This window comes from Arctopsyche grandis, chromosome 3 (genome assembly GCF_051622035.1).
Source record: "Arctopsyche grandis isolate Sample6627 chromosome 3, ASM5162203v2, whole genome shotgun sequence".
Lineage (NCBI taxonomy): Eukaryota > Metazoa > Arthropoda > Insecta > Trichoptera > Hydropsychidae > Arctopsyche > Arctopsyche grandis.
In genome coordinates this window covers 1,992,021-2,006,073 of record NC_135357.1, presented here as the reverse complement: position 1 = coordinate 2,006,073, position 14,053 = coordinate 1,992,021, and the positions used below count along the sequence as shown (strand labels likewise).

The 14,053-nt window shown below is 31.6% G+C and overlaps 2 protein-coding genes across 3 annotated transcripts in view; one reads left to right on the top strand and one right to left on the bottom strand.

The window, feature by feature from the left end:
• The window catches only part of LOC143910016 (uncharacterized), a 358,729-nt gene that overhangs the window by 331,269 nt on the left and 13,407 nt on the right, over positions 1 to 14,053 (bottom strand). The gene's annotated exons all lie outside the window — the stretch shown is intronic.
• LOC143909550 (kelch-like protein 25) lies at positions 7,202 to 9,963 on the top strand. Of its 2 annotated transcripts, none has more exons than XM_077427592.1 (11): positions 7,202 to 7,228; positions 7,314 to 7,449; positions 7,527 to 7,666; positions 7,743 to 7,924; positions 8,000 to 8,197; positions 8,271 to 8,444; positions 8,524 to 8,679; positions 8,749 to 8,930; positions 9,001 to 9,220; positions 9,314 to 9,494; positions 9,681 to 9,963. In XM_077427592.1, the coding sequence occupies exons 2-11, from the start codon at positions 7,337 to 7,339 to the stop codon at positions 9,812 to 9,814; spliced, it is 1,680 nt and encodes a 559-aa protein (XP_077283718.1). In that variant the 5' UTR covers positions 7,202 to 7,228; positions 7,314 to 7,336; the 3' UTR covers positions 9,815 to 9,963. The 2 variants fall into 2 exon arrangements, with proteins under 2 accessions (XP_077283718.1, XP_077283719.1); XM_077427593.1 differs by having other exon boundaries at positions 7,205 to 7,228; positions 7,317 to 7,449.

Here is a 14,053-nt window from a genome sequence, read left to right as displayed (position 1 = left end):
AAATAAAATAAAACTATTCAAATAAATTTAATCAAATGTTTACTATTAGATTAGCCATGTTTAAGCGGTTTATATTACAAATACCGAGCGAAGCCGGGTAAAACCACTAGTATACAATAAACACTCAAAAAAAATGTTATATGTACATATATAGAAATACAATTTCAACGAAACTTTTTGCAAAAATAAGATCTTCCACTCTTGATTGCCAAAAATAAAAAAAGTCAATCTGAATCATTGAATTCTGATATTATAATTTAAATCAATTAAAGATATCTCGTTTGCGTGAAGAAATTTCCTGTCAAACAGAGTCAACTTTCCATATTAAAAATAATCAATTTAAACCTTCACAGAACGGGCACTGTTGCGTAAAATTGCAATGTTCAGAATTCGTTTCAAATTAATTAAAACAATCTATTAATCTGGCGGAGTCTATAAATTGTCGTAAATTTACATGATTATCATCGCATTTCGCACGGTCCATACATACATTACGCTAAACGACAGGTTCTGAAACCGAGCTACCATTGAATTTCAATAGAAATATTTAGAAATACACCACGTAGCTTTCGCACGTACCCAAGCATTGGCCAGGGTGTATTCGATCGATGGGTAATATACATTTTTTTTTTACCGGTAATGTCGTCCATTAAACGACGCTTGTTATTACCGAGACGACAGTAATTACACGATCAAGGAAGTATTATATTACGAGGTGGTCTGGAGCTACTGAAAGTGCCACCAGATCCTGCATTCAACGATTTTCTTAAATGGAATTTATCAGATTAAATTAATAAAAATTGCCTATTTCCTATCATTATACTTCAAGGGAGCTTTTTACGAACTTTATATTAGTTTTACTCTGTTAATTGTGTAGTTTGTTTCAGACGATCAACATTTGTGAGCTGCTTTTTTGGAATCACTTTTACTATTCCGATCGCTTTGAATATTCGAAGGTTAGATACAGTGCCGGTTTAAGGGGGGTTGGGTCAGGCAGCGCCCGAGGGCGCCAAATAAGCTAGGGCGCCGAACGATGCGCCAAAGGCGCTTTAAAATTTAAAATTAGAGCGCCAAAAGCCATTCAAAATTTTAAATTAGAGCGCCAAAGGCGAAAGTTCTTTCTAAGGGTGTTTAGAAAAAATTGCACGAGGGCGCCATCGGGTGTAAGGCCGGCACTGGTTAGATAGCCAGCAGTTTGGCTTAGTGGTAGCGTATATATTTAGCACCACTGAGGTCAAAGGTTCGAGTCCTCGCCATCTGCTGGTTAGATTTGGGGGTTTTGTGACTCCAAATCGATCGTTTCTCTATCAGAGTTTGCCAATTTTATCTGATCATTGCTGAAACGGTTCCTGAAAATTGGTATTAGATCTAATCCTGTTGTCACAAAAATCTGCCTGTGTATAATTTGTAATAATTATACACAGTAATCTGAAATCTATAGATATCTCTATAGACATCTCTATAATTTCGTATTTATTATATGTATAAAAATTGTATACAAAAAAAAAACAAAAATAATCCATAGATGTCTCTATGTTTATTATTTCTGATTGATTGTTATATGCTATATATTCTGATTGTATATGTATGTATTACTGTATTTCTGATTTCTGATTGTTTATGTATTCTGTATTTCGTTAACGTACACCCGTCGCATTGGAGCAAATCTGTAATGGCGAGTGTATATTGATTTGTAACAATAAAATAAAAAATATATTATGTAATAAACTAGGCAAATCTCTGCGACATTTCTCTTAAAGGTCTATTCATACTATCCAGCATTGGTGAGCTGCTTTTTTGGATCCACTTCCACTATTCCGATCGCTTTGAACATTCGAAGGTTAGACATTATTATGTAATAAAGTAGGAAAATCTCTGCGACATTTCTCTTAAATGTCTATTCATACTATCCAGCACTGCAAGGCAACAGCCCGGCACAGCAGTGCAAAGAAAAGCCTACTTCTATTCATCTATACAGTAGCGCACGTTCAGACAAGTTTTGACCGAGTACAAAGCAAAATCGGCTTAAATTTACATTACAGAGCGCAAGGATACGGCGCAACATTGCTTGCATTATATAATCGAGTCCATTTTGTCACAACATGACGATACCAAAAAATCCACTCGCTACAATGATGTCACATCGTGCGAGAATATTTCCACAGTGGCCAAAAATTTTGCTTGATACGTTAGGGTGAGATGTACTGCTGTATAATATGAATAGATTTCGTTGGCTACTGCTGTTACGTCTTACGTCTAAGATATGAATGTGTCCACATATAATTCACCAAAGAATACTTTTCCTACTGCTGTTTACGTGCAGTTGCCGCTCTGTGCTGTGACACTAAGGAGCTACATAATTAAAATTTTCATCGGAATCATCTGTCAAATCGACGTGATGACATTTGGCTATTATATTATACACACGTGTAATTTATTTACATAAATTAAAAATATAGTATCCAACTTTGAATACTCACTTGTAGTATTATATATGTTGCAGTTGAAGTATATCTTCCAGTTGTAATATATTTTGACTAGTTGGAACATACATATTCCAACTAGCCTGGTTACAACTAGCGTTATAGTTGAAGTGTATTTTCAGTTTAATATATTTTGACTAGTTGGAATATATTCCGTCTAGCCCACGTGAGGTGATTTATATGGTGAATTACATGCCAACTGGTCAAAATATATTACAACTGAAAATACAATTCAACTATAAGTTGGTAGCAGGTTAGATGGAGAGATTAAGTTTTCGTAAAAAAAAAAACACTCGACTAGTAAATTGAGTTGGAAAGTCACATTTTTGTTTTGAACACATTCTTAGAGTTATCGTAATACGATACTCATTGCCATTATTCGTAATACCTAGTAAATATTAACGCATTATTGAATTCTAAAGCATTCGTAAAACATCAATGCTGTCAAAATCCAACTGTTATATTACAACTGGCGCACATTGTTGAAAGTGAACTTGCGCTTGAAGAGATATAATGTACTAGTTGAATTGTGTTCGAATATAAATGGCCTAAAACGCCAGTTGGAATATATTACAAATGAAAAATAATGATAAAACAAAACCTTCCAAAGGAAGCACTCGACCAATTTCAAGGAAAAAAAATAGCATCGCTCTCACGTTCGGAGAGGTTGACGACCCCTGACATAACAGTGCACCGAATAAAATGGAGAATCGTCTCAATATTTAGCAAGAGACCTTGTTTGCACATGGAATTGCAATCGCATAAAATAAAGTCAACTAACATTTAAATCCACAACCTCTTATATGTAAAAACACGTCCGCTTGGCAAAAATAAAGACATACCATTGGATTTTTACGACTTCATCCAAGTATAAAACCAACCAGCACCTTTGACTTCAAATTTACATACATACGTTCAAAGTATGGATGTGTTTTTCTTTTTTCAATATATGCATATAATATAATAGATATATCTATTAAATAATAAAAAGAAATCATCGATTTATATACATATATTTTATGACTTTATAATCGATTGAAAAATCTCGCAGTTTATATTGCATATACATATTATAATATAATAATACTTTTAATAATATAATGTGACTCATCAACGATGAATATTATATGTAGGTTTATTGTAATAAAATATTTTTTTATTAAAATTGACGTCATGTCGATATAGCACTGTTGAATTTTACTATCAGCGTATTATTTTTGTCGCAATGAGCTTTGAACCGCAAATGGTATTTGCGATACTGCTTTTGCCATAATAAATGTGGTACTTTAAATACGCTTATGTGAATTTCGTTTAAATTGTGTATCTTGAATGTGAATTGTTATTGTTTTGAGCGCGTCAAACACAACTTATGCATTAAAATTGCAAATGAGATATTTGCTCGACTCAATAATATTTCGACGTGCATAATAAAATAAGCCAGTATATACTAAAATAATGTGCATTGATGACCGGTTTTGCCGACCGGTTTTCTGCCTCGTAAGAACGTACGCAAAATCGCCATAGGTGTATAATAAATATAATAATAAAATGTTGGATATGTAGGAGTTTAAGAAAGGAGAACTGTCGAAAGTGATGGACGGAAACGGTTTGAATTCGCGCCAATTTTTTTTTAGATTCTTTCAAGGTCGCGGTGTTATTTAATGCATTGAAACTAAAATTAGATGCGTGAATAATGTTGTGGATTTTTTTCAAAATTTTTGCACGTGATTAAGATACTAAACAACAGCATTTTTTAGCACAATATCATGCTAAGGAATACATACATTATTATATGCCATTGAAATATATTTTACTTTATTTATGTACGTAGTAATAACACTGTTCGACAAATGACGACTTTTTTTTGGTTCAGAGACGAGATATGACTTTTCTTATTACTTCTAATTAACCCTTTTAAACGAAAACAAAAAATGGTGTAGTCAGAACACTATCCCAATAAATATGTTTCAATAGAAAAAAACTCAATATAAAATAGTATTAATAGTGGGAAAAAATCCCAAGTGAAAATACGTAATTTTGACTTTTGATTTGAACTGGACGACTACTTAGAGAGATTTGAAAGCTGAAAAGTACTACAAATGGAAGATAAAATACCCAACTATAGATTCCAATATTCATTTTGAACAGAAAATTGACAGATTTTGAGACATATACGGAACAACACCAAGATATAGAAAAATCGCGCGATTTAATAAACACATATCTCCGAATTTAGAGCCAATCAACATTTTTTTTATTACCAGATTCGTATTTACTGGGCATAGATCTATAAGAAAAGTCATATCTCGTCTCTGAACCATTTGTCGTGTCGAACAGTGTAATAGATGAAGTTTTGTGATCGTGCGAAAATTCGAATTCGAGATTTTGACTGATTCGAACACAGAATCGATCACTGATCACGTTTTCACGATCTAAAAAAAATGTGTGTGATAAAAGTTTGGAATAGTCTTTCGAACAATGTAGTAATCTCGGAAAACCTTAATATTTTTATAAATAAGGTGGATGGAATTTTTTTTAACTATGAGGGTTTTATGAGGCCAGCACAGTTCTTTTTCGAATGGCTCCTATTCCAAGAGCTATTCGACTTCTTAATGAAATCGTTGCTGCCGAGACTGAATGTGATATTTTCCACCTTAGTGAGCGTAAATTGTCGGAAATTACTCTAACCCATTTATCTGGTAGTCTGCGCTCATCATTATTTTCATGATTGATTGTGATTTATGAGTGAAATTTTGATTAACTCTCTTCCATTTAGCCCTAACAGGGATGTTTTGTATTTGTAGTTGTTTCTTACATATTTATTGAAACTGGCTGTAGGTGCAAGGCATTCCTTATGCTATATTTTTTTTATTTGATATTTTTACTTTATCTGTTATTATTAAATGCTATTTTTTGTTTATGTATGGATGTATTTATGTTTATGTTCAAATGTATTTTTTTTGTGTATAATTGATGAGTATATTATTTTCGTTATGTATTAATTTATGTTTAATTGTTATTTTGTTTTTTTTTGTGTTATATCATTTGGATTTTTATATCTGAAGACATTTGGATTTTATCCATATCTGTTCCCTAGTGCCTTTGTCTTGGGATCTTTGGGTTTCAACTCCCTGGCAAAGAGAAGAGATTTATTTATTGGGAAACATTTCGTAAAATTACTTAGAGGAGAGATTCACAATCCCGCTATCGTGGAGAAACTAAAATTCTGGGCCCCGGAAAATCATAGAGTTTTAAGAAAACATGATATATTTTTGCCAATTAGGGCTAAATCAAACGTGCTCATGAACTCCCCCCTCTCGAGAGCTGTTCGACTCCTTAACTTACTGGCACATTACTTGGACCTCTTCGATGCCAGTTATGTTGAGTTGGTGGAACACATCCTATGTAAATAGCACGATATAAATTTTTCAATCTTATTTCTTTGTTTTTATTTTGTGTACATATTTTTTACTTGATTTTTATTATTTTTTTATGTTTTTTTTTTATTTATGATTTTTATTATTTTTTTATGTTTTTTTATTTATGATTTTTATTATTTTTTTATGATGTTTTTTTTATAATTTTTATGATTTTTATTATTTCTATTATAATCACATTGACGCTTTGGGGCAACCTGTCAAGTCTCTGTGGTATTGATTTTTTTTTTTTAAATAAAATATTTTTTGACCATTGTGGCGCTTTAGGAATTCCTGTTATGCCACAATGGTCTGTTTAGAATAAAATAAATAAACTACAAAATCATAATTCTCCTTTTTCTATGTACATATCTTCATTTATTTTTATATTTTCGTTTTATTTTTTTTATCGACATCTTTGTACTGTTCTATTTTTGATTTCTTTGTATTTTCTTTTACATGTTATTTGTTTGTGTGGTCAAGTGTCATTGCAATTATCATGAAGGAAAAACATTGTTTGCGGTTTTTAATAATGTGAATACTATCTCATTGATTACTAACTTTGTATTTTGTTTAATACGGCAGTATTCCTTTTAACAGATGAATGGAAATTCAACATATATGAATGGAAAGTATCTACGTGGTTCGCTAAATTCAATCATCGATGATCTTATTACATTATTTATGTACGTAGTAACAGTAGGTGAAGTTTTGTGATCATGCAAAAATTCGAACTCGAGATTTTGTTTTTATTATAATTTAAAGACGTGTGCAATCTGTCTGTTTATATGTATATGTAAATATTGGATGAGTGATAATTTAATACGGTTTTCCAGAAAAATAATTTAAACAACATGTTTTTCTGTGGTATTATTGCACATTCGTGTCAATTTATAATCTAACGCTAACCCTTCAAGTTATCAATGCCGTATATCTTTTGTTATTCGTTTATAAATTGCAGTAATTATTCAAAGTTACATACGCGAGATTGAACTTAGTGGTTTACCTCAAATCCTGACAGATACTGAAAAATTCATTCGATCGGCGAAATCTGTATGGATATTTAATCGTTGTCCTTGGTTAGTGTCAAGCATACACATGCTTACGGTTTTTAATTAATATCTGTTTACCTACATATGTGTTTGGATATCTACATATGTATGTATGTACATACACGGTTAACCGCAGTGTCGTAAATTTTCAGTAAATAATGCATAAACATGTGTACGTTTTATTCTAACAAGAAATGGGTTGAGATATCCTTATCTATCGTGATAAAAGCACAGATTCTTAGTGCCCGACATCAGTCATCGTATTTCTGTCCAGTTGGTAAGTCTAATTTTATTATGCTTAGCATTTACATATATTTCTACTGTATTTATGATGATTGCGAATAATTTTCGATTTTTTTCAGAAGAAAACTAAATCAGAGACAAGATGTTCGTAGCGAAGGCAAAGTCCGATTTTGCTGCGAATCGAATGGAATATCTGTATACTGCCACGAAACAACAAAAGTACTGCGATGCAGTATTTTTCGTTCGAAGCCGGAGGTATCATTATTCGAATCCAAAAATATTTAAAATGCAAACTGTTTGTCAATTTTAAATATCATTTTTCATAATTGCAGCTTCTATGTACACATGGTAGTGCTATCGGCCTGCAGTGATTTTTTCGTGAAAAACCAATATAAGCTGAGTGCGACTTTTTCCCCTTTTGACTTCGACGTTATCGATGCAATACTAAAGTATTGTTACACTGGAGAAATAAGTACGAGTTCATAAATATCAAAAATAATTCATTCAAAACGCGTGTTCTTGTCAATCGTGTAACCATTTGAATAAAGTTTTAGGTATAGACGACCATCACTACAAAAAATTTATAGAGCTAGCCAACCTACTCGGAATGGAAATTCCACCGCGGTATAAAACAGTTGATTTTTACAACTGCCTGGAAGTTTTGAAACTCACGGGTGATTCAAAATTGAAGAAAAAAGCAATGGATTTGACTCTGGAAAATTTTAAGACGGTGAGTGTTGATTATATAAATTATTCACCAAAATGTATGGTCAATTTGCTATGTTTCAATTTCAATTCTGCTTAGCTGCACAAAACACAAGATTTTCTCAACCTACCAGCCTCCTCTGTGATCGAAATCTTGAAGTCGGATGATTTGATCGTGCCTTCCGAAGAAGACGTATTCAATTCAGTGAAATTGTGGGTAAACTATGATGATGCAAGCCGTAAAATCGACTTGGCAAAGCTGATGAGTACCGTGAGGTTGTCTTTGCTGTCAACGGAGGTATTTGAGATTTATTGAATATTCAAGTAAGTATATTGAAAATTTTCATTCGAATAATATGTTATAATTCCAGTTTCTTGTCGAGGAAGTGATGAATTTCTGTAAATCGTGTGAGGAGTGTGTCGCCCATCTTAGACAAATAATTCTAGACAAGATTTCGTCGAATAATAAATCTTTTATCCAGAGAGAGACCCCTCGTAGAAGAAAAGAAATAAAAATAGCACTGGTTGGAGGGACTGATATAGACGTGAGTTTTACACCACAAGTATAATATTTTGATCGGATTATAAATTAATTACATATTTTATTGCATTACTTGTTTTCAGATGGCGAATACCATCGACATATATGACGGAGAAAAGAAAAGCTGGACTCTATCAAAATCTATTGAAATTAATAAATATAGATTTGCGTCTGTCATCGTAGGAGATTGGATTGTTATTATCGGCGGAGAAAATTCTTCTAAACAAACACTGACTTCAGTAAAGTTTTTGGTGTTGTGAAGTACCTTTATAGAGAAATCGGAATATAACAAACTTATTTATTTTCAGGTGGACTACATCGATTTGCAAAACGGTCAGAAGTATCCATTAAGGTCGTTGAATCAAGCTCGTCATAATTTATCATCAGTCACACATTATCGCGATTCGTCCACTGATATCTACGCCATTGGTGGTGCTGAAGTAACGAATATCGAAAAATACACAGGACATTTTTTAGCTTCAGTTGAGAGGTAATGACATTGCAATCACTTTAATAAATTGCTAGCAAGAGAGTTAAACGTTTTTATTGATTTCGGATAGGTGGAACAGCAAGACTGGGGAGTGGAAGATCGTCACTCCATTGTTGGTGACCACTGATTTACATAGTGCTTCTGTAATTGACGACAACATTTACCTAACAGGCGGGCGTGTTATTGAAAATCAAAAAAATATATCCACTAATAAAGTGCAAATATATTCAGTGGTGCGAGATTCTTGGACTTACGGCGCTCAGATGATTCAGGAAAGATGTGATCATTCGGTGAATATCAACTAATAGTATTAACAACTATCGCAAATAACATAAAGCTCTCTCAAAATAAAATGAACTTAATTTTGATTTCACTACTTTTAGAGCGTCGTATGCAAAGGAAAACTTTTCGTCGGTGGTGGCTATAGCTATCAAACAGACACTAGTACAGACAGTGTCGAGTTTTACGATCCGATCGCAAATCTGTGGACAGAATTTACCAAACTGCCGAAACCTCTGAAGTCAATCAGTCTCTGTTGTTTCCGAGATAAAATACTTTGCATGGGTGAGTTTGTCATATACGACTGAATTTGAATTTATATGTCTTCAATGCATAATGTAATGTCTAGTCACCGGAGCCTGAGGGGGCCGTGTATTGTTCAAAGGTTGTAAATGCATTGTTAAATGTTTGCCGAACAATGGATAGCACTGTGACTATCCTACCTCTAGTAATGTCTGTTTTAATTTTCAGGTGGATTTGATGGAAATACTCAATTCAATGATGTTTGGGAATACGATGACAAATCTTGGAATACTGTAAAAAGTCTTAACAAAGGGAGAACTTTGGCGGTAGCTCATGTCATTCCATATGATTCAATCATTTGATCGACTACAGTTCTTTTGTATTAAATGAAAATAAATGTAATATAAAATAATCATTGTACATACTTTTTCTACTGTTTGAATTTTTAATGTACTTGCCTTGTATCTACATATTTAAATAAATACATATAATATATTCAACATAACGTCATAAAAACTTTATTATTTATTTGTGATTATTATACATACATACATACATACGTATATCATATACATATAAGCTGATAAATATGAAATTGGCAAAAGTCAAATTATCAAACACGTATAATACACGATTTATGCATATAAAAATATTCAGGCAATTTTTATACTCATTGATATTATCAAATGATACGATTTTAAATTCTTAAAATTAATTCAAAACTGACTAGAACAACATTTTCTATAATTAAAAATAAATAAATAAGTGAACCAGTATAAACATGCATGTACATACACATATGTGAACAAATATATATTTCTGAACATTTCATCACATCAAATATTTTTCACACGTTTCGTCGATTAAAAAATAAATATATTTTAAATTTCTCTTTTGTCAGATTTTTAGTTACTTTACGTAAATAAGCTTATGCTTTCAAAGAAGCTATTAAAATTTTTTAATTGTTTTTTATTCTAAAGCTCGTTTTAAAATCATGTGATATCGTGAATCCAAATGTTTTGATATGTTTTTGTCATTTTATGAAATTCCTGTTTTCATTATTCATCTATTGTTACTACGTACATACTTTCTACATACATACATACGTACTACGTAAATCGATTGTCAAAGATAAAGTTTTGTCAAATTTATCAAAAATCGTCAAATCTAACTAAACGGAAGTGGGATTTTTTCCTCTTAGAAAAGTCAAAATTTTGTAACCACACGATTTTTTCCACACCCCTGAACGCATGAAGCTGAAAATTTATATTTCTATTTTTATGTACTAACTTAAAGTTAATAAGGTTTTACTCAGAATTCATAAACCCGAAGTAGTAATTTGTTTAAAACAAATTTTCATTATTTTATTTTGACCTTTTAAATTATTTTTATTTTCATGATATTTAATGTCTATAATATTTATGGTGATTTCAAGTAATAAAAAAAATGAATAAAATCCGACAACCGGAAGTAGAACTTTTGTTTTGGGTAAGTTTCCCTACTTTTGCGCTCAATTTGTAACGAAAATGCTATCATAGTCGGTTTGTGTGAAATACATATACATGTACGCATGTTTCACTATCGAAATTTGTTTTTTATACTTCTTACATTCCTCAAATACATAGACAAAGGCGTGGGTTGGTCACATCCAAATTTATTATTATTTATTTGTAATTATTAAATACACATACTTGTATTTAAAACGTAATTAACATCCATTATATGATGAGAATTCGCATAATTAGTACGTACATATGTATATTAGTAAATATTAGTACGACTAATTATGGATGGCTCAAGAAGATTTTAAAATCTTCAAATATTATATTTCATTTTATATGTAAATAGAAGCATATAAAAACGACCATAAAATAAATTATATTTGCTTTTAAGATACAATGATTGCAAAATGTTAAGAAAACATTCATAGGCGTCATCAAATTTATACATACATAATCATATTGAGGAAAATGGAAAACTTTTTTTAAGATTTTCAACATGTATATATTATATTACATGTAAAATTTACATTTTGCGTCGCAATTTAAGTACATTGGTTTTATTTTTCATATTTTACTATGTTTAAATTATGTGTCATGTTCCAACGAACATAATGTACCGAAAAAAAAAGCTTCTTTTTTTATATAAATTTAGAAATTATTTAAAATTCCTACAACACATAACTATATTATGACAAAATATTTAAATAGAACATATTTTCAATGATAACTATTTTTTTCAGATTTTTCAAACGCGTATAACATATATAATTTAAGCCATTAAGACACGCATACGTTCGAAACGCCTCACATAAACTTCACACGGCGATTATGTTTTGGTACGCGATCTCTTCTAATTAATTAAATATTCAATACAGAATTGACTCACTTATTTTCGGAAGGATTCGGACGATCGATCCCAAAGATAGTTCCACCAGAACTGAACATCATAACGGAAGTGAACGCCCTTATAGACGACGACGTTGATGACGCACGTCATTGATCCGAGTCCTCAATCCCAGAAAACACAAAAGACACGGGAAGACGAGCGAGACAATGGGATTGAAAACCAGCGACAGTCAATCTGCATACGAATCAATTAATCAACTAAACAAATCACTAGATTGATAGTTACACAACAATCCGATCGCAAGAATTCCATTACTCATGAAGAATCTCAGTATGTACATATTTCAGATACTAGAATGCACTCTAATGACCGTTTCACATTTTTATATATCGTACATTTGACAACATCTGATAATGCCAAATGCCGATGGCAGATTAGGCATAGGTAGTGTGGTTTATTTTGCCTTTTTTTCCCACGAGATCATACGGACCTTGTCACAGTTGATGATTTTATCTGGGGTATGTCGCAACAGTCCATTGATGCATAAAAGTACGACTTTTTCAATGAAACTGTATTCAATGATAATTTTCATATGTGCGAGCCGATCAATGATGCATTCCCATAAATAAATTGTATTCTTTATTGTCTACTCAATTTCAAATGACATCAAAATAAGACTCAATTCCTTATATGTAAGTTCTATTTGGCAGCTTTAATTTGTGATGTTCAATATTAAGATTAATATTATACATACATTTTTTCATCGAAACATTTAAAACAATCATCTCAAATAGCTGTTGGTATATTAATATTATTTAATTTTTTTAAAACAATATTGAATATGATATTAAAAAGTTAGGTCATTAAAATATTCCTACAAAAATCAAACAAAACTTTCAAAAATTCCGGATAGTATTTATACTTTTATGTAAAAATAAAATAAATCGTATCATCATCATCTACAGCCGTACATCATCCACAGCTGGTTGAAGGCCTCTCCAACACGCTTCCAGCCGTCTCTGTTTTCTTCTAATTTCCTAATTCCTCACACATTTTCATAATTTCGTCTACCCATCTTCCTTGCTGTCTTCCTTTTACCCTTTTGCATTCTCTCGGGTATCATTCTAGCACTTATTTCGTCCACCTTTCGCCCATTGGCATTTCAATTTCTTTACTCTATCCACTATGTCCACAACCATTGTCATACTTCTCACCCATGTGTTCCACTTCCTGTCTTTCCTCGTTATGCCGAACATACAGCGTTCCATACTTCTTTGAGTGCATTGAGCTGTGTGTAGCATATTGATGTTTAATGTCCAAGTTTCACATATATACGTCATCGCTGGCAAAACGCATTGACCGAAAATCGTTTTCTTCAGGCAGATAAATCGTATGTATATTAAAGTTAATTAAGCTAGTTTAAAAAAACTTAAATTCATACATTATTTAGTTCAAATTAATCAACTTCTATATGTAGAATAATGCTATAGAAAAATCGAACGCATTTCCACGGCTTTCCAAGCTTTTATTGCAAATATATAAATGTGCTTTCAATTTTTTATTAAAATTAAAAACTATCAAATTTATTGACACACAAAAAAAAATATTTATGGAATTTAAAAATCCATTGAAAATAATCACCAATTGTCAATCAAATAAATTTGTTTCTAAATAAATGGAAGTTCATATAAAATAATATTTATATTACATATACATATGTATAATAGCGCTATTCTGTCTGTGTTCTGTATGGCTGTGTCTGTGTGCAATAACGCTCGCCGTACTATAATAGTCGTTTCGATTCGACATACATATGTACCTCACTGCCAACAAAATTTACGAAGAAAAAATTCTATATATATACTGTTTGCTACGAATGTTTCCTCCAGGAAAATAGTCTCAGAGCATTTAGCGCCATCTATTGAATATGAATTTAATTAATTAATTTTTCTATTGCTGTTTCATATTTTATATACATATGTATATGTATGTAGGTAAGTAGGTACTTTTTACTTATAATACACCCGATTAAATTTTCATCGGGTATATCACTATATTGCATGTCTGTTTCAGACTAACTATTGCTTACGTCACACCGTATAAAAAATACAAAAATATTATTCGATGAAGCGCGGTTTTGAACCACTTTTTTTCATATAATACAATTAAATATAAACATTAAATGAATTATATTATAAAGGTATTTGCAAAACATACGACCGCGATGCTGATCGAACACAGAACCGACACAT

Excerpts from the sequence above, each read along its gene's own strand:
- LOC143909550 (XM_077427592.1), top strand. The coding sequence starts at position 7,337 with ATGTTCGTAGCGAAGGCAAAGTCCGATTTTGCTGCGAATCGAATGGAA. Across the intron at positions 7,925-7,999 it reads CTCTGGAAAATTTTAAGACG|CTGCACAAAACACAAGATTT; the intron begins GTGAGTGTTGAT and ends AATTCTGCTTAG. Across the intron at positions 8,931-9,000 it reads TTTTTAGCTTCAGTTGAGAG|GTGGAACAGCAAGACTGGGG; the intron begins GTAATGACATTG and ends GATTTCGGATAG.